The sequence below is a fragment of the Cydia fagiglandana genome, chromosome 15, assembly GCF_963556715.1.
Source record: "Cydia fagiglandana chromosome 15, ilCydFagi1.1, whole genome shotgun sequence".
Taxonomy (NCBI): domain Eukaryota; kingdom Metazoa; phylum Arthropoda; class Insecta; order Lepidoptera; family Tortricidae; genus Cydia; species Cydia fagiglandana.
The window spans coordinates 17,737,052-17,759,444 of record NC_085946.1 but is presented as its reverse complement, the minus strand read 5'-3'; the positions used below and the strand labels follow the sequence as shown (position 1 = coordinate 17,759,444).

The 22,393-nt window shown below is 37.8% G+C and overlaps 1 protein-coding gene across 1 annotated transcript in view; it reads left to right on the top strand.

Annotated features, from left to right (window-relative positions):
• LOC134671509 (disheveled-associated activator of morphogenesis 1) overlaps window positions 1-22,393 on the top strand; it is a 108,163-nt gene that overhangs the window by 30,110 nt on the left and 55,660 nt on the right. Inside the window, exons 3-4 of the mRNA XM_063529375.1 lie at window positions 1,421-1,573; window positions 16,337-16,465. Coding sequence (XP_063385445.1) covers window positions 1,421-1,573; window positions 16,337-16,465 — 282 coding nt within the window. The remainder of the gene's footprint in view (window positions 1-1,420; window positions 1,574-16,336; window positions 16,466-22,393) is intronic.

The following is a 22,393-nucleotide window of genomic DNA, read 5'->3' as shown; positions in this document are numbered from 1 at the left end:
AAGCGGCGTACGGAACCGCATTCAATGCGAAGACCGCCGTTACGTTTGAGAAAAGATCGCGTGCGCAGCTCCGTCCTTGACAGCGATCCGCGGCGTGTAATTCAATTGATATGCTCTTGTTTTAGGCGTAGGAAAGAAGCGCTGGGTCAATGGCACACAATTTGATACTGTGGTATAATTTACTTGGCACATATAGACTGAGAATAGACTGGGCCTGAAAGTGGACTCGTTTTGCTTTTTAAGCATTGTCAGACAATAATTATGTTGTTTTAAGGGGCAACACTATAATAATAAGATAATGATACTGAGAGTCATCGGGTAATGTTGATTTGAGTGAAATTTGGAGTGATGCGTAATGCAATATCACACGTTCCCAGAGATATCTCATTTGTGATATTTACATACGCGCATTACTTACACATATCTACGCAAAAGTTATCTAAACGGTATTTTTTGTTTGCTGTCTATATTTATTTCACATTTTGCTAAAATTGACAAACCGCCGCTTCCAACAAATCTTTACTTATCATCTTTCCATCTTACAGTAATTAACCTTACCACTTTTACATCTTCTTTTAGCGCTACTGGGTTAACTTGATATTTATCAACAAACAACAATTAGCAATTTTTTATACGCACATTAATTTTATTTAGCAAAGAGTTCTATCAAAGGTCAAGCACCTCTAAAGGCCAAGCACTTTACGAATTAAACTTTTGTTCTCTACGCTAAGCGCTACTTAATGGATTTGTTGACGCCTATCAAAAGGCAAGGGCATTGAACGAAACCATTTTACGATTGATATCATTTTTATTTACCAATTCTTGCTACTCGTATTGATTGCCGTAAGCAAGGTCATTGGAATTAAAATGATAGATTTTGCTAAATGATTTAGAAATGAGAAAACGGATTGTTATGCTTCAAGGAGTAGGATACTAAACATCTGGTGCAGTTGGGAAAAACTTTTGCGTTTTGCGTTATGAAATAATGAAATTATGGAAACAATTCTCAATCATTGATTTTCCCCAAATTTTCCATAAAAATTTTCCGTTCAAAAAGCTTGTTTACAAAATTGACGTGGGAGTAGATTTTTTTTATGATATGAGGCAAACTATTAGCAGATGAATCGCCTGATGGTAACCGATTATATACCGTCGCCTGTAAATAGACACCCGCAATATCAGAGTTAATTAGCATTCAAAACATGATTTCTGATGAAAGAAGGAATCACCTTATTGTCTTCTCTGTCGATTATTATTTGAATCCGTGTGAATCCATTCATTGTCTGCGTCAATAATAATTATGTGGTCAGATACCTAATAAACGAAAGTTCCATCACTATATCTACATGGTTCGCAAAGACGAAAAATATTTCCAAGCCACTGTGGACGACATATCTAATGTTCAATTTCATCTTTCCAGGGTCTGCCGTCGTGGTCGCGCGGGCTGGAGGCCGCAGAAGCAGCCCGCGCGCGCCTCGTGCGCTGGGCGTGCGGCGAGGCGCCCGAGGAGCCCCCGCGCAAGAAGATGCCTCACGCGCTGCGCAAGCGGTGGCCGCTGTGCCCGTGTCTGCAGGTTAGTGTAATAATGGTGCCTATGTATGTATATGATACAATTATATTCTGTGCCAGGTACATGTTAATAACGTAAGCTGAGCTCGTGTCACACTCGCGAGTGCTTGACCTCTTTTTTTATGGTGGTTGTCTATTATAGTTATTGTTGATCTTGAAATTCAGGTTGTCCTGCCATTGAAAGTAGCCATTAAGGCATTTTCCAGATAGACTACATTTTACGGACATAATCCTTCCCTAGAATGGCATATAGACATAAGGTCGCCAACCTCCGGGATGGAGAAGGCACTTAAAGAAGAAGAAGAATCCTTCCCTGTAGTTTGTAAACTGACTGCTTCCAGTGCTTCCACAGGTTCAATTCAATCAGCAATTCCGCAAAAAATCGGCTAAGTTTGTATGTCCTCCGTATTGCTTAAATACCCATAATTAATTCATCATCATCATCTCGGCCATAAGACGTCCACTGCTGAACATAGGCCTCCCCCTTGGACCTCCATACGTACCGTTGGAAGCGACCCGACTCCAGCGTCTTCCGCCAAATCTTCCGTCTTCCATAATTTATTATACCCACTTAATTAATATATTTTTGTAAATGTCAAGTAGTTTCAAATCTTTCGAAAAAATTGCGTACATGCTCTAGGAATAGCAGAACGGGTTTTAAATCCTTAATTATCATCAGTCCCCTATTTTAATTTCAAATACCGCGGTTCATTAGTTGTTATCTTAATATTTATAGTTTTGGCCTTTATACCGACATTTTCCGCTCCGACTGTTTCCCAACGACTTTAATTGGTCCTATTCTTTAGACCTTGCTTAACCTACTTATGCAGAACTGTCTAATCTATCATATTATTCGTGTTATCGTTAGGAAACTTGAATAAATATTCAAACGGCAAGCCAAACAGGCCAATTCGAACGTACACTAATATCAAAATGATATTTGAATCGTGCTATTTAGTTATTGTGCGTCTCGCTCGCGCCAAGTACGAGCGAAATGCATGATAACATTGATAACTGAATGACATTGAATTTGACAATAGACATGTCATATCAGCAGATATCAGCTTTCGAATGGCCTGAAAGTCGTCGAACCTTATTTAGTATGCTTAGTGCAATCAAACATAGTGTTTACATTATCACGCATATGCCTACTATCCATATAAAACTCTTCAAGTGGAATCTGTGAGCGATTAATTGTTATTCATACCTCGCATTTATAGAGGTGCCTAATCGTTTTACTTCCTGACTGCATTTGCTTATCGAAATAAAGATGACTAGTAATTTAGCTGTCACTTCCCTAGATAAGCTGCCTATTTGAGGAATACTTTTTTATCTAAAGAAACGGTGCCTTCTGTGGTACATACAGTACAGACTGTTAACAGACGTCAGTAATCCTTATTGCCAAGATATAAGGTGTGTCGTATTGCGTAGGCGTTGCTAAATGATTTGTCGCTACTACAATTATGTCAAAGTAAAATAATCGTCGATTCGCCTCGATCGATCTTAAAAATCGGTCACGCTTACGCCTCCAGCTCCCAGTATAAATGATGATAATAGTTTTTTTATAACGGGTATCATGACTATCATGTTTTGTCACACGTTTAATGGATACATATTATTTGTGTCAATTGGCTGTTAGTGTAAGAGCTGGTTGGAGCTGTCTTTGAGTAAGATTTTGGTGATTCGTGTACGATGTCCACGGTAGACATTATGACTTATGACGGTGGAAAAACCTACCTCGAACTACCAGATTTTTCTTTAAATATCCGAACTCTTCTTCTTCTTCTTCTACCTAGCGTTATCCCGGCCTTTGCCAGGGTCCGCTTTCCTACTTGCTTTCCTCCACTTTGCGCGATCCTGGGCGTCGCCTCGTGTGAGCCCGTTCACGCTCATATCTGCTTTCACGACATTAGGAACGAACTGTAGGAAGATATCTTAGGTAACATTCAGTTACTTAAAAAAATCCGACTTCTATTTTGTTGGCTCTTTAAGGCCAGTTTTGTAGCATTCAAAAGTTCTTTGTGGGATGACAACGATCACACGACATTATTTATTCTGATAAGTTCTCGTGGCGCCTGACACTGACACTTTTCTTTAGATTTCCGGGCCAGTAAAGATATGTAGCGTAAATATATAAACACTTGATGGACCACCAATGTACGGCGATTTACAAACTCACGAGACACTTATTGTGAAACGGGGGTCTGGAGTTTATAAAACACGTGACTACATCTAAACGGTGACACGCGACCAGGTAACGTGACTACAGGGTTACAAGCAAGACTAACGCGAACCCTTCGATCTAGAACGTATCGATATCACATAGCGAATAGGTATCCGTTACCGATATCGAATTGCCCCGACGCGGGATTCTGCGTCGTGCTTTCACTGACGAAGTGCAGGATCTGAAAGACTGGTGTTTGTGACCTTTTATTCTTCCCCTGCTATAAAGAACGAAACGATATCGCATAGCGAATAGGTATCCTATCCATTAAGCTCATTAAAATAATAATAGGTACGGCTAAATATGGTTGAGTAGTATTTTGTATGGAGACGGCCGCTATATGACGGCATCGCTATCCTAGGAAACCAGAGCTTTACCGATATCGAGTTGCGCCGGGGCGGGTGTCTGCGTGCTTTCACTTAGCCAACGAGGTGTAGGGTCTGAAGGTCTATGGTGTTTGGTACCTTTATATTTATCCCTGTTGTAATGAACGTATCAATATCGCATAGCGAATAGGTATCCATTTCTGCTATCGAGTTGCGCTGCGGGATTCTACATCGGGCTTTCACCAGCCAGGTGCAGGGTCTGAAGGTCTGTTTTTTTACGGATTTTTATTAGCGTATTACATTAAGTCAGCGGTTCTCAAACTTTTTTGGTGACGGAACCCTTTCGGCAAGCGATATATTTGACGGAACCCCAAATTAAAAATTTTCGTTCATCACTGTAGACCAGATATACCTATAGAAGAGCTGGTTTTTTTCTTATTACTACAAGTATATTTTCGCGGAACCCCAACAGAGGCTTTGCGGAACCCTAGGGTTCCGCGGAACACACTTTGAGAATGGCTGCATTTAGTAATTACTTTCCGTACAGGTTTTGGTTGGAAATGCCATCCAAAGCATAGTATAGTAGTATATGTAGTACTTTAGCATTGATAACTTGTAGAATAGGATGCTTAATGGACGGGCTCATCTACTTAGGGATACTTAATGTTGTTCTTATTAAACATTTAAATAATGTTATGCGTGTATTAACGTAACATTTATTAGTTTGAGATGTGTATGATTCATTTGATTAAATGTACAGAATACGTACCCTACTACCTAGTTAGGGACTATACATACATACATATAATTACGCCTATTTCCCGGAGGGGTAGGCGGGGACCACGGATTTCCACTTGCTACGATCCTCACATACCTCTTTCGCTTCCTTCACATTCATTCATATGATTCTTCTTAGTTAGGTACTATAGTTATCTTAAAAGGAATGCGACACGTATAGTGGCCATACCGTATACATACCTATAGATATGTCATGTAACTTTCGTTTTAGCTCTAAACTTGATGTTATTGAGGCTAGCTTTCATCTTTAACTCTAGGCTAACCTTTAGTCTAACATCAATAGAATGCTTTCACTCTTTTCGCCTGAAATGTACCTAAATGTTTTTTATTTATTCTTTCATTTGAATAGGCCGGCCGTAAGTATATGATGTTACCCGTGGCGGGATACATCATTAAATTCCAGCGACGTTGGCCGAACCGCAAAAAATAGGTTTTGGTTTTGTACTGAGTATTTTAAGGAGCATGTACCTACTCTACGGGTCCATTTCGTAATTCCTTTTATCTAAAACCTCCGTAAATAAATTTGCGTTGGTTCACACGACGGTAAATAGTTTCACGAAATACTCCGTGACCAATTTTTTACAACAGAAACTCAAAATCTGACCAGTTTAAATAAAGATATTTCATCTCTAGTCATTCCACCACACAATCCCAGTCAATACATTGCACTTCTCAAGTCCCAGAACACCTCGCTTACATTGAAACAGGTATTCCGTGCCTGCACTCGAAACCACTTCGTACTTTACGACTGCGTTATGACAGCCGCTGCTGCATTGAATTATGTGATAATTAAACAATTTATAGCACTATGTTTGAATAACTTGAGGGCAGGGTTGTCTCGTTTGTGGTTTTTGAAAGCGATCACCGGATCAACTCAACTACAACATGCCCCATGTTGTAGTTGAGTACAAGACTTCAATACAAGACTTCTGTTCACCACACAATAGGTACTCCCGTAATAAATTAGAGTGGGAGTGCGACCGTTTAAGTTGCTAAAACAGGTAGTCTGTACGTACACCTGTGTTGTTCACCGATCGCCACGATCGAAATCTGCACCTTACAATCCCCAATTCGACTACCATTACGATTTTCACAATACAATGATTGGTCGCCGTCTTATTTGAAATCTAAACCCCTAGAATCCTCAACCAGCTCTCGTTTTTCATAAATTAGTAACGGAAGTGTCATTTTGATTAACTCGGGAGACTTTTTTTAAAGAATATCATATTATTCCGATTACGATTACGATACAATGTTGCACGCGAGCTTTTGCATGGAATCCTTCGATTCAGTGCCGCACTGAGCGTGTTAGTAACTAGCAACTATACGGGATTTAAACAAGGTAAACGAACGGTAACGAAAACCAAATCACAACCGAAACGTAGCTCCCATTTCGCTGACACTGACCGATTGTCAAACTAAACCTCACTTTCCACCCATACATCATCATAGCATTAATTAAGGCATTCAGCCCACAATGCTAGGGCCGGCCCTGTAAACCTGTTTCGATTGGAAAGCCGTGATGTCGGTCAATAAGTACATATTTTAACGCGTGGAGATGCGTTCGTGCGGGGTACCGGCCACGTGTTTTGCGAAATTGTACGTGACTGCGAAGATATTGAAAAGCCCTCATATATGCTTTAGAAAATCTCCAGGGTTAGTTAGTTATGTTATACTGGACATTTTCCGCAAGTCGACAACCATTGTGCCTATTTTGCGTGAAACCGAGGTAGCCTACTCTAGCCACCCCAGCTCCTCCATGAAACCTAGCAGTGTCTTCAGGTTGCTAACTGCCTCCTTCAGTGTTCACGGAGTCCCTAGGTATTGGTTCCTGTATACTTCTACCTGCTTACACTGTAGGAGAATATGTTTTGCCGTTTCTTCTTCTTCAATGCACGCTCTGCACATGGGGCTGTCTCCAGGGCTAAACATGAATAGGGATGCTATGGAAACAAATTATAGGAACTGCGAAACCAAGTGGTCACGTCCTCAGCAATGAGGGACCGGCAATGAAGAATGTGACTATGATACAGACTACAATTTTATTGCAGTCTACAGAAAAGGTCGTCTATATTTTACGCTGACTGGAGAATAGACCCGACCCATGGCGTTTACAAATACCCGCTAACTACCGCCTCTATTCGTGCGTCAATCAATCTGAGTACAATCGCCATCTTACAGTTTCGCGCCAACTATTTACTTTGTAACCTTTAAAAGTTTTGTCGGGATTAAACAATTTAAGTGATATAAGCTTTCATTAAAGAATTTGAAAGTGATTTAAGAAAGCTGAACAATGATACCTAGTATCAAGCTTACTTGGTGTCAGTAATGAATGATACTCTATCTGTCAATTAAATGATTGTTAACCGCAAAATGAATATAGAGACTCTTAGTTAAGTGCATACGACATTGATATGACAGTATGCTCATATTAACTCAAAAAACCAAAATTGTTAGGGTTTATGAGAACTTATTGGATCAAAACCTGGCTACGATCTAGATTTGAGGGGTTGACTTTATTTCTGGAGTGGAGTGTCATCCATTTTGGAACTTCTGTATGTTTGGATAGACGTGCCATGCCATGTTTATCAAGTTCTGTGGAGTATCGAGACAAACCATTCTGGTTTAACGATGCTCTTGGATCAAAATATTATGTAATTGTGATTTATCTCTAATAAATAAATAAAAAAGTTAATACTGTGTAAAAACTAAGAGTATTTTATTAACTACCAGTAACAGGCGCGATCAGAGATGGGGCGGGGCGAGACTAATAAAATAAAAGTGAATGCAATGTTGTGTTAAAGGAGTTAAACCGTCAATGAAATAATTAGGATAAAGGCATTTTATCATCGTTCTTAGAACTGGCAACGCATTTATTGATATTGCAATACACCAGCGGCTTAAAGCCTACGTACCATCAGTTGACCCCATTGATATGAAAATATATAGAATTGAATAGGTTCTGACCCTACAAAAGATCAATGAAGCCTATTATAGTAGATACGAAAACGTTGCGTTTAAGTTTACGCAATTCCGCCCCAATACGGATTCAATTACGAAAAGGTCAGATCAGAACGCACCATTTTTAATATTTTCATTTCAAGTCAAAACATTTGATTGACGAAACGGATAACACTGGTTCCTTTTGTTGGTAACCATTTATGAAATACATAAACAAGGTCAAAGTCACGTTGCACTTATCGAAGTCATTAACCAGTTTAAACGTAAAACGGTGGAAGAGACGTGGTTTTTCTTAATGGCACACGACGTTATATTTCTATGTTGATAGATTAAAGGAGCAGGAGTGTTGCTTCAAACGCTTGCCGAGAATAGGCGAATAAGTAAGTTCAGAACCTGTATAATTTGGCCTGGTAAGAATAAGTGTTTAACGAATTAAAATTATGCGAACTTGACTTACATTTCACAGTCTGAGGGCGGGATTCTTTCTCTTTTACTCCAATAAAGGGGTAATTAGGGTGACAGAGAAATGATGCCCGCAATTTGTGAGCATCGATTTTCGCGGTACCGAGTCTTTTTAGTCGTGTTTCGTGCCTTTTGTCAAAACTTTTGGCGTCTAACTCTAAAGTACTTACTTCTGTCTTGTCTGTAAGCTTGTGTCACAATGGAAATACTTTGTTTTTCAGTACCATGAATTGTATATTAAAGACAAGACAATACTGATTGCAAAAGTTCTGTGTCTTCCCTAGAAAGGTCTCTCTATAGAGGACAGAATTATCTTATACCTAACAATGATGTTAAAATGGTTCATGATTTAACATAAGGATTAAATAGTCTTATAAATGTGAATCGAGTCCTTAAAGAACGGATTCCAAAAACTGGAGTTTTTTTCCACCACATCGATCTCAAGACCACATTACACTGGTCAACCCGCACTCGCTGCACCTACAAGAACACACGTGAACTATCCAGCAGACAAAGAATTCCTAAAGGGCTATTCAAGTCGCGACGGGCAGTGTAATTAGACGTCAATTAATGCTTCATCGAGACAATATATCGAACGGAAATCGTGCGCGGACGCTGGACCGGTATTCGACTTTGGTTTCGAGTTTAATGTGAAATGGCTGTCATACTGAGAAATAAGGAAGTGGGTGTAGCTTGAGATGTTTAATTTGAAGGTCAAGTACATGTGCTCGAGCGCCTTATTTGGACACATTATTGCAGCACTCCGGAACCAGTACTGAACAATCTGAATAAGAGTGTTGAGAATTTTCTTCAAAATTGTGTTCTATGAAATAAGGTGGACGAAAACTCTCTAATATCAATCGTTTCAAGAAACTAGTGCGACTACCATCATCAAAAGTGTTTACTGACCATTCGGAAATTAAATAGTTTATTAACTCAACTGTTCCAAAGGTTACTGGATCTCAGTTCACGACAATACGAGTTTCTGGAAGATTCAAATATACGTCTCAAGGAACCATCCACGTCCTGTTTCATTTTTATCACATTATCACCATTTACAGTAAAACTTGACTGTCAAACCAAGTCTGCATGTCACGAGCCGACATTGAATAAAATCGAATACCGCTCCAGTTGTCAAATTGATTGAGAGTATTGATACATAATACCGGCGCCAGGGCATTGTGCAGTGCATCGTTCCGCGCATATCGCATGTCGCATACATCAGTGCGTGCATATTGTAGGGAAGTGTGGACACATGACTGGTGATCATGAGTTGCATTGACACGAAGAAGCATACCAAGGGATTTTTTACGCTGAAAAGAAAGCTTAGCCTCGCTTTGCATGTAAGTTTTAACACTATTAGTATTAAGTGAACACACCGATAGTTGACGTAGTACACTGAGACGTTTTTATTTATGGCCTTGGTTTTGCATAGATACGGTCAGCATCGCCTCCGAGGATTGGATAACATATATGGTCATATAAAAAAATATTTTGACGAACTGTTTGTCTTTTTAAAGCGTATAAATATACGATAATAGGCTTCCCTTAACAGCTTAACTTTACAAAAGCTTCCAAGAACTGTATGCACGTTTGAAGCAGCCCCTTTTGATGTCTAACACTATGTTTGATCAGATGATCAGAGAACTGGTTCCGAGGAGAGGATGCCGTTGTTATGAATACTTACTTATACCTTTCAAGTTGTGTTTGGTTAGCGTCGCAAATTTACTGCAAACTGCCCTTATGAGCGTAAATAATTTAGCGGCAGACGTCGGTGAAATCATCGACGAATATAAGCTTTACTTTTGTGAAAAGGGTTATCGCTTTCTGTTTCAAGCTTGTTAAGTTTTGTTGCAAGCAATGTGAAATATACACACATATTTTACAATAAATTCCCTTTAAGGTCAAGGAATAGGTACGCATGTAAGTGTCAGAGTGTTTAGGATCATATAATGTCCCCCACCCCTTTCTCCCAATCCTGGCAATTATTATACCCATCTGATGGTGGAGTCTGCCTTCCTGGCTGACTTCAGAGGTATCGTCTTGGGTCGTCCCATTCGTTTTTCGTCAAGTTCTTAAATTAGTCCTATTCTGCTTTCGTCACTCATTCTACATTGAAAGCCACCGACGATTGTGACGAATGTAGAATGAGTGACGAAAGCAGAATAGGACTAATTTAAGAACTTGACGAAAAACGAATGGGACGATCCAAGACGATACCACTTCAGAAACATTGCGGTACCCAAGGTCTTTAACTCTCTCCGGCCTACCTCTCCCTGTGGATCCGGGGTTATAAAGTTTACGGTGATGATTGTAGATCACAACGTCCTCTTCATCATTCTAGCCTTCAGTCGCCCACTGCTGAGCATAGGCCTCTCTTCGTGTACGCCACTTGTCCCGGTCCTGGGCTAGTCTCATCCAAAAGTGCCCCGCAGTTTTCCGAATGTCATCCACCCACCAACGTCCTCTTGTAAAAATAAAACAAATGTTATAATATATGCTTAAAGTTAAAGTAGGAGGTAAAGTAGGTACCTTACTTACTAAGATTGCGTTTAATTATGAAATATTGTATAAGTAGGTAGAATGGAAGGCAGGTGTAGGTATGTTGTGCAATGCTCAAATAGATAATTGTTCAAACAAAATTTCCGTCGTTTCTTTACTTTGTATTATTTTATTAAAGCATCTAGTTCACGGTTCCGTTTTATTTAAATATTTACGAGATAAACTATATTTGCAGTTTGCTCTTTCCTACATATTGTTCTTTGTTTTTCCATGTGACTAATATAATATATCTTATAATTTAAATCGACTCCTATATTTCCAAAATATAATAACGTTATTCTGTCTTAAATATGTTTTTTAGTTATTTTTTAGTAGTTATTTATTTTTACATTTCTCTCCTTTTATTTTTAAATTTATTGTATTTTAATTTTAAAATTATGTAATGGGTCTATTGCCTGAATAAAAGAAACATTCATTCATTCATTCAATCTAGACACGCGGCAGCGTGTCAAGCCAAGTTCAAGCAAAGGAACTGGCTAGCCAGCGCCAAGTGTAATATTACACGAACCACTTGGTGCCACTTTTGACCCTTCTATAACTCAAAACATCTTTAACGTAAACACATAAAACTACGTGTGTTTAATTATATCCATAAGGACATCTAGAAGCCCAAATTTCATGAAGCTAGCTCAAACGGTTATAAAGATATGAAGGTCAAAAAGTCGTAAATTTTAAGACTGACTGACATACCTATAGTACCTAAACCTAACCTACTTCCAGATGACCTAGAAGGATGAAATTTGGAATCCAGCTCAGTTATTGTGTGAAAGCGTAGGAAAAAATCTAAAAATTAAAAAAAGTTATAAAATAGGGGGGGTCCCCATACAAAAAAACCATTTTTTATTGTGACTGACATATAAGTACCTAAACCTAACCTACTTCCAGATGACCTAGAAGGATGAAATTTGGAATCCAGCTCGGTTATTGTGTGTAAGCGTAGGAAAAAATCTAAAAACAAAAAAAAGTTAATAAATAGGGGGGGTTCCCATACAAATTTCTTTTTTATTGTGACTGACATATAGTACCTAAACCTAACCTACTTCCAGATGACCTAGAAGGATGAAATTTGGAATCCAGCTCGGTAATTGTGTGTAAGCGTAGGAAAAAATCTAAAAATAAAAAAAGTTAAAAAATAGGGGGGGTCCCCATACAAAAAACCTGTAATACGCGCTAAACAACCGGCCCACGGTGTGTCGTTGGCGGCGCGTGGCACCACATAATTAATACAAAGAACAGAAGTAAAAAACATGCAGCGGAAACACAAGAAAAAACATTAAATCTCAATACCTGCCTAGTTTTCTTTACAAAAAGTATTGATATCCCATCAAAAACATAAATGTAAAAAAGGAGAGCCAAGTTCAATACAAAAATTATGCTTGGCTGTGGGGTTCGCCGCAAAAAGAATGGAGATTTAAATGAGTGCCAAGTTCTATGCAAAATCCAAATATGTATTTATAGGAACAAAATAACATTATAAACAAGTATTAAACTCTATTTCTTTGCTTTATTGGATACCTATAACAATTGCTGTTATTTAAAAAAAATGTGAGATCTTAAAGTAGGTTAGATTTGGCTTGGCCAGTTTTTATCAGAATTACAAAATATATATGTTGAATAACTTTATAAAATGATTGATGTAATGAAAACTGGCCAAGTCAAATCTAACCTGCTTTAAGATCTCGCATTTTTTTTAAATAACAGCAATTGTTATAGGTATCCAATAAAGCAAAGAAATAGAGTTTAATACTTGTTTATAATGTTATTTTGTTCCTATAAATACATATTTGGATTTTGCATAGAACTTGGCACTCATTTAAATCTCCATTCTTTTTGCGGCGAACCCCACAGCCAAGCATAATTTTTGTATTGAACTTGGCTCTCCTTTTTTACATTTATGTTTTTGATGGGTTAAATTTAACACAACCTCCTTTATAATTTCAGCAGCTTTCATGATGTCTGTTTCCTTTGTGCCAAGATGGGTAACTGCTCTTATATGAGACTCGAGCCAAGGAAAAAGCAATAAACCATAAGCTTGGCACTTACTCAAGAAAACCTCATTAGTTACATTTAGTGCTTTTATACTAAAGCTTACTATATTAGTTTCTGGATAAGGTAGTACCAGTTTTATGTGTGGAATTTCCTTAATCTTGTCTGCAAACAGTTTGGCGAGTTTATTGTCTTCTTTAAGCCTAGAAATATTGTTCTGTAGTACATACTTTGCTGCATTAGCACAATACCCTATCTGATGATAACCACTACCTAGCCAAACCTGTAGCTTTTTAGCCCTTTCAATTATCTCTCTTTTACCCATAAGCATTGAACCAAAAGGAGCTCCAAGTCCTTTGGTAAAAGAAAAGCTCATTGTATCCACATATTTAGCATAATCTGCTAAAGCAATATTTGTTTCGACATGAGCATTAAATATTCTTGCACCGTCTAAATGAAGATTTACATTGTGAGCTTTTAAAAAGTGATATAACTCGACTTGTTTTTCAAAAGGATAAATTTTACCATTAAACCCATTTATACTATTTTCTATAGAAACAAGACTCACCTGAGCAAAAATTTTATACCTCGGCTTAGAATTAATAGCATATTCTACTTCATCAACATCTAAGATTCCGCTATTATTTCTAATACAATTAAATACGATATTATTTACTTTTGCATTGCCTGCGCTATCGAAAAAATTAACGTGGTAATTATAATGAGTTATTAGTTCATCACCAGGACTTGTTTGACTGGCAATGGCTAATCTATTTGCAAGCATACCGCTGGTTACAAATAATGCTTCTTCTACTTTGAATAATTGTTTGCAATATTCTGATAAGTCATTACAGCTTTTGTCTTCACCATAAGCAAAATCTCCAACAGTTGCATTATTTATTGCATGTATAACGTTGGAGCTCTGCAGTGTAGTGTCACTTCTCAGATCAATAATTTTTTCCATCTTATTTTTTGCCATTCAAACAACCAATTTGAGCATTCCAAAGTTCCTTGTAAAGACCTTGCTTAGAAACTAATTCAGCGTGTTTACCATCTTGGACAATTTTTCCTTTGTTAAATACTAGAATTCGGTCCATGTGTAAAAGTGTAGAAATACGGTGTGTTATAGTAATCGTAGTTTTATTTTTCATCAATTTGAATAAACTCATTTGAATTGTTTTTTCTGTTATAGAATCTAACTGACTAGTTGGTTCATCGAGAAATAATATTGGAGCGTTTTTTAAAAATGCCCTGGCTATTATTATTCTTTCTCTTTCTCCTCCAGATAGCTTGATGCCTTTTTCTCCGACTGTAGTTCCATATTGATCTGGTAGAGTCATAATGAAATCGTGAATACCAGCCAGCTTTGCAGCTCTCATTATTTCTTCGATAGTAGATTGAAGTCTACCATATATGATGTTTGCTAAAATAGTATCATGAAATAACAATGGGTCTTGAGGTATTACAGAATCCCATCAAAAACATAAATGTAAAAAAGGAGAGCCAAGTTCTATTGTCAAGTGTATTGAACTTGGCTCTCCTTTTTTACATTTATGTTTTTGATGGGATATGTTATACATATTTGGTTAAATAGGTAGCATAAAGAAGAAGTATACTGTGTGAACATCATCATCATCACTTATAGGTTTATAAAATATAACATGTTAGGGTTTGAGATACCAACATTTTAAACCACTAAAGGTCGAACTAATAATTATGATAGTAAAATTATACGTAACCACAGAGTCAACCCTGACTACTCTTAACAGTTTCGCGAGACGCACGCGACAATTCAAGGAATTGTGTCCCGGCGCCGCAAAAGGATCGGAATTGGCCGCTGACTCATAACCCGTTAAGATCGCTTATATTTCATGATAATATTTCTTGCACACCATCTTAACTGAGCAATAGTCACGTTCCTTTTTTTGGCTTGAGTTGATGACTCAAAGCTTACATAGTAGTTTAGGGAACATACATTTTAATTTAACTTACACATTATTTGAAGTGGTTAAAGTTGTTAAATTTACGAATCGTTTCTGGGAACTGGTATCGTACTTAAAATATTGCTTTTATGAATATTGTTTCTAGGTATGGTGGTATTGGAGATTGTATTGGACACGTAACATTGTGAATAATCAGCATTTCACCATTTTGAACATTGTTAATAATTAATTTGCGCATTCGTAGGTAGTACATTTCTTGATTTCTAGTTTGACTATAAGAATGGCAACTATCAATTCGAAATATATATCATCTGGTGATCTTCGACGAGCTGTCCTTTCATTACTTTAAGTAAGGTAAGTAATTTACTTACCAAGATCTGACATTTATAATCATTTCAAGAAAGGGCCTTAAGTGTACGTAGTTGATTTTGATTTGGTGTATCTGCTGAGTTGTAATTAATGTCAATCTGTATTATTCCGTTTTTCACCAAATTAAATTCTTTGCCTGATGAATGAGTGATGATCAATAACAACAGTCTTCATGTCACCAAGAACTAATAATGGCCTAGGCGCCTAACAAGAGTTATCGATATATTATCATTGTAACTTTTCTGCCTCGCTGTACTGACATTCAAGTCTCTTGTGACAATTAATTACCGATTACGGATTGCCGTAATCGGCAACGAATTGTCGTATAGTTCGACTCCGATTGCAACAGCCATTACTTCTTTTTCTTTCCGTCCACCTTGTTTCCTTATTAGCTGTGCCGTTTAAGGAACTGTCTTGCTCTTCCTTATGTTCCTTAGTAATTTAAACTCGGATTCTTGTATATTGTAACAACAACTGACCATCAGTGAATCTTATGCCTTTGTAATAAGGTTTAAGATATGTCAGTTAACAGTGGACGGTATATCATTTCGTGGACAAATCGGTTCGTCTGAAGATTTATCTCTTCATCTTAGTATTGCGTGAATTTAAAATGGTCGTAAATTTAAATGATAATCAATGGCAGGATGTTGCATAATTTCGTAAAGTGGGGTTTGATATCGCACAAGTGAAGAAAGTGTTCACTTTTAATGTATTATTTGGCTTTTTATGGATTTGACATTTTGCATTTATTTATTGGTAATGGTGATACTACGGTTTTAAAGGCGGTTTTTTATTTTGCGAGACTGTGTTATCTTTAAGAACGTCTGGTAGTATAACAAATCCCTGCTATAATTATTATTTATATTCTTGTCCTTCTGAAATATGAATAGTTGGTCTGCGTATTGCCGAGTAGAGATTATAAAGTCTTAAATTGTTTAAAATAGTAATTCATATTCAATATTATAATACTTAACCACTTTCTCTCAATATACAAGCATTATCTATAAGATCAGTCCATTTCAGAAGGGTGCCTTACATTCGCCCACTGAATGACGATGAGACCGCTTCGGAGCACCTGTCGTCTTAAGTTCTTTGGATTTGGCCAGCAATATTTTATCCTATATCTTTGTTTGCAGAATGACGAGCCCCCAGAGATCACATACTGCGTGGTGGGCGGCACGGGCGGGCTGGCGCTCCAGGCCGTCACGCCCACCCATCCCATGCCGCCGCAAGACGAGCTCGACGCCAAGTTCGCCGAGCTGGTGGTAAGTCATTCATTCAATCATGCGTTCAGTCATTCAATCAGGCTGGAAGAGAATGCTAGACGAAATGCTAGCTAAACTTCGCCAGGAATGGCCATGCGTGTTCTGCTATGGCTATGGTATCTGATGGTCTTAGATAATACATCAAAGGGGAATTAGAGCTTACAATCAGCTGCTCAGGTTGCAACTGCGATATAATGTGAAATGAGAGGGAAACAGAAGTTAATTCGGGTTGGTGAATAGGCTGATTATATACTTTTCGTCTACTGTTTTTACGATCGATTGATGTTCTACTAGGTTTTCTACATCTTAAGAAATTCACATAATTTATGGAATACTTATCAAGTTATGCAGGGGTCTCCAGACCAGACTTTTTGGTCCGAAGACCACAGCCAGGCCTCCGCTTCTTGGCTTTTTTGCGGACCTAATTGAGATGATCGCTGGCCTGATCCGTTTTACTAGCTGTAGTTTAGAGGTCCTAACTAATGCATAGTAATTAATCGCTACGACAGTATAAAAATCTTTCGTAATACAAACACATAGACCATCACCCATCAACGCCCATCGAAATAATCTCATCAATTCGCAATTAAAACCCTGAAGATCGCACGCGCAGCCTTCCTTTCTAATCGAATCACACGTCGCGTCGGCTAGAATCATGAAGGGCTTTAATTAAGACTTCATCAAATCGGTTTGTAATAACATATCAGCTGGTCATCCGTCATTGTAGACATTATTGTTCACACCTTATATTATGTTAATAATGTTTAGTTCTCATAATAGATCTGTTACGTGTTGGCGCATTCCATCAACGGCTTTTGCGTAATTCATATTTATAACTTTTACAAATTCTTCTAGGTATTTTGTGTCCTTCTAATATGTTTTCACTGCTGAGGTGAAAAGTTGTATATGCAACGCGACAGGTTATTTACATATCGTGATTTTCTCTCGATTAAAAGCACTAGAAGCAAAAACCATTGGCTGATTGTTACCCCAAAGGATGTATAACTTTATAAGATAAGGTCGTCTCCGGACTCCCTTACGGGTCTGCAAGTCTTCTTGGTTGGAGTGGAGTTGACAAGAGTATTAGAGTACCGCCGACTAAATAGGCGAAATAAATACATGACAAGCCCACGTAAACCTATAATTTACAGGCTGGTCAAAGTAAACTGTTAATATTTTCTACGAGTATAGTACATCAATCTGTATTGTGTAATATTAGAATTCAACGCTTTAAAATTCGGCATGATTGTGTCACGTAAGTATTTGGTTCGTATTTACATTTACACCGGAACCGTAACATAAATGTCATCGTCGACGAGAAGTAGACCAAAATATTGAGTTACATTGTGAGTTATTATCTCTAATAATAATATTGTCTAACGTAGAAACGGAGCAGGCGTTGGTGTCGTTTTGACAGATGTGCGGAAGGCACGCCTTTCGGGCGCCTGGAGTCGCCGCTTTCACGCAGTAGCAGATTGCGGGATAGGGCTGACTCTTTCCGGACTATATAAAATGTTATCATCGAGAAAGGATCTATCCAAGTAGATGCTAAATTTGAGGAAACTAGAAGTAGATTAGAAGTAGGGAAGTAGGAAGACTGGCACAAGAAAGAAATAATTGGCGGTTACTCCACCGACAAAAGCAAAGCTCTTAAGGTATGATGATGATGAGAAGTAGCTTAGCGGTGCAAAGGAGCGATTTATTGATGTGGACGAGTGGTGTTTTTTTTTCTAATTAGACCGTTCCGCTCCCTTGATTGTCTCTATGGATTGTCTCGATGGATAGATGGCCATTTTAATAAAAACTCTGTTCAGATGGTGCGTGTACATTTGTGTGTATTCTGATTCCATCTCAGCAACAACCCTGCGCGCGCATCAGATAACGCGCACAGGAGCGATACGCGTCGTAGGTGGCGTTTAATTTGATTTACCGCCGCGCAAATTATACCCGCCCTTATCTTATTAATGGCGCGCGTACGGCGAGTAGTGTGAGCTGTGCCCACTTTATGATAACCATACTCCAGAGTATATAGTACGCCATTTCTTACAATGTAACTAATAAGTACCATCGCCAACACCATTAACTGTCGGTGGACCTTATGTCTTTTGTATACATATAAGGGTCCACTGATGTAGTTAGGAGTGTTGTTGTTTGTTACTCTGAAATTTGTTTGCCCGGCTAACAAGCTGGAGATAGATGTTTATAGCTAATTTCATCTTTAGGGCGCATATCTTATTAATGGCGTACCTACTGCACTGCGTGAGCAGTGCCCAGTTTATAATATCCAGGGCATGTTTATAGCAGCCAGACTATAACTAAGTCATCTACAATGTCGCTAGCTGCAAATAAATATTTACAGATAGGTAATTGCCTCTTTTGGAACTCTTACACTTTGGCCTTAGAATATATGCGTGCCTCGAATCTTCTTCAACCTATTTATTATGATTCTGCAGGCATTGAACAAGTACACAGTGTTAGGTTTCGGAGCTGGATTCGGTCTTTAAAAGGACACTTTTTGTATTATAAAATATCTTGGTAAGTATAACCTAAACACACTTACTTCGAAGCTTCAACGATAGTTTAGTTTATATCAATTTTAAACAACTTTTACTTTCCTTGCAGTGTTCCCCTAGAATCATAACACGTCATATCATAACACTCATTAATTTTACGACATACCAATTTCGATTTTCAAAACAACCAATAACGGAAAATAAATTAATCCGTGCGGATGGAATCTTATCATAATAAACTGTTAACAACTTGTTTATATCAGCGAAAGTGGTCATTATACTACCAGCTTGGATTTAGAAACTGGATCAAAATGGGATCGGTACAGTCATCAAATATCTATCCTTACTAATATCATATTCATATTTAAATGCGAAAGTTACTCTGTCAATTTGTCTGTTACCTCTTCACGCTACCGCTGAACCGATTTAAATGAATTTAGTATTGAGATAGTTTGAGGCCCAGGGCTTTCCACGTTTTAATAAAAAGCCACGCTTTACTACTTATCTTGTGTTTTACACATGACAGTTTTTATTAAACATCATCATCATTTTCACGCAAACAATGTCGCAGGCAGAAGCTAAATTGACTACATTTTGTCAAATCTATAGAAATAAGGATGTAATCCGATGTATTTGGCCACTTTGTACCTATAAATTCGTTGCTGACTATACTTAGGTATAAACACCATTCCAACTGATCATTTATGGATCTTATCTCTTTACAATAAGGTTCACGAATGGTCAGATAACAGCGTGGATGATGGTATATCGTAAATCAGAAGCTAATATAAATTTCACCACATTGAGATATAAACAACGACCCGTAAAATTTAATGGGCTCGCAAAATGCTTAATTAATATTGAACTTCTGATAATCAATAACATGCGGATGTCAGCAGTTTCATTTCACAATTAAAAACCGGTAGCCTTTATAAAGCAGAGGAAATATATTTCCCACAGGACTTTGGACTTTGTTTTAAATTGATAGGGTTCAATTTTGCATAATTTCTGTCACCCTTATGCCTTATATGTATTGGGTAATTTGTGTCCTTTTAGTGACTTTTTGTGTGGCAATTTTATTAGATGAAATGCGCAATAATATATGATATTTATGCTTTTAATAATCGAACCTGTTTTAGGATTGTAGTACATAATTTAACTTTTTGCTCTAATATAACTTGTTTCTATTTTCTTGTATCTCTGTTTATCCTTGCAAGTAAAGCCGACCACTCATTAACATGCCGCCGGACGATATCGACCTGTCAGTTAAAACAAAAATTTGACAGTTCCGAACAACTGACCGGCCGATATCGTCTGGCGGACTGTTAGTCAGTGGTCGGCTTAAGGGTATCACATCTTGCTTAGGTAGGCTGGTAGGTAGGTACTTAAAGGTCTTTAAAAAACAATTTCGTTATATAACATACAATTAAAAACAAAAGATGCACATCTCGACCGAACTACATTTTCTGTTATGCGTCGATTGCATAATGCATAAACGTATCCAAGATACGTTGATTGTCTCTGTCAAGTGCTTGAAGGGTTAATTACAAAGATAGTGATGTAACTGTAATATATCACTTTCACTGGACATAATAGCTGGCCGGCAGGCGCCAGCAATGTTGCCAACTTTGATGTTCAAAACATGCAAGAATCACTAGATAAATTACCAAAGGTGCTAAACTATATGGCCTAAACTAAATGTTGCTAATTGAAGCGAAACAAAAATAATAACGAATGGTATAAAGATGAAGGATGCGCTACATATTCGTCGTAGACTGGCATTGGGAACTCGGCTGGTAGACCGGCGTACTGGTATACCAGAGGTTTATGAGTCTTGCCAGAGACGATGAATTTTTCCATAATATATCTTCCTTATTCCGAAAAATGCCGAATAATCGGGTTAGGCATTTGCTCAGTTACCTTTTTTTTCGCAATCTGAAGTGTGTCGGGAAATATAAATAAAGCCGTGACGACACGGTCTAGTTTCTAAAGAATTCAAATATTTTTGCTTTTGATTAGATATTCTTGTTGGTTGATCTGATCGGTTTTGTCAATTTATTCCGCCAACGTAACTAATGTAAAGTTGCCTTACGTATTTTGCAAATGCTAAAAATGTAGTCATTCTAACACTTTCATTTAAACTAACATTGTTATTCGTGAGACTCTAAATTTCAAATATCACTGCGATTTCCCTTGTTTCCGTAGCCATGTCTGCTGTCATATTTGGCCGCTGACTCTGCGTTCTTGGCAATGACTGGACAATACAATCTTGCTGATTGTAGACACTTTCACTCGACCCCTGCGGAGTCATGATATGAGTGACCAGAGAACCGATGATATTCATAATGCCTAACTGACCAATCACCATAAGGCGGCCAGTATATTTGAGCCAGACCTAAAATTTTCTATTATGATCAACAGGTGTAAATTTATCATAAAAAATACTTACTGATAAATCAACAGACGAAAAAATCACACGTTAAGTCTTAAGGTCCAGGTCCAGTTACACAAGCTTGTTATCAGCTCTCAGTAAAATTGTTTTTGAATAGCTTGGAAGTTATTAATGATTTCTCCCGCCGACAAAACGTTAACACCTATGATGATGCATCAATCATGGTTGTACTCATTGACGTCTTCACTCCGATTTATCATTGCTTGGCAGTTTGATTTCGGATGTTCGGTAATAGCTATCCGACAATAGGAGATTGATGTTGACATTTTTTTGTTAGTCGATATCACCAATATATTACTGTTATTTTTTTTATGGAACTTTGCAGAAGTAAGCTTGAGGTTTTTAGATACATTATCCATTATTTTTTAATTAACATCAACTGAGATAAATGCAACTATAGGATAATTCCGCCTATTCGTTATTTCTCGAACGTATGTTACGTTTCTAATTCACAAATGTCTTGCTTTGTGCCACTTATAATGCTACATTGAATTAACTGCAACCTGCACACAATAACATCATACATCACATCAACATGCACATATCAACCAGCTTATCAACTTCAAAGGTCACTAGATCTTTCCTGTCCAATTAATATTCGAATATCAATAGCACCCGTTTTCTAGTTAAGCAGCAATCCTCGACCGGCCTTCACTCGGCGAAGAGTCACGATCTACCAAGGTGCTCTTGTTGGTCCCACGCATTAAATATTGGATTGTTGGAATTCCTTTGACAAATGCGGAGCTTTCTTGTTATTTGATATTGATATCCCGCTGTACATTCTGTGTTGATTCAGACTGTAGCTGCTTGTAATCTCGTAGTATCTTGTATTCTTAAGGTAACAGCAGATATAAAGTTGGCAGCATTACTGCTACAGTATTACAGAGCGACATTGCTGCCGACTGCATTACTACAGAAAATATCGACGTTGAAGGCCGGATTTTTGACATTTGCTGCAGCCTT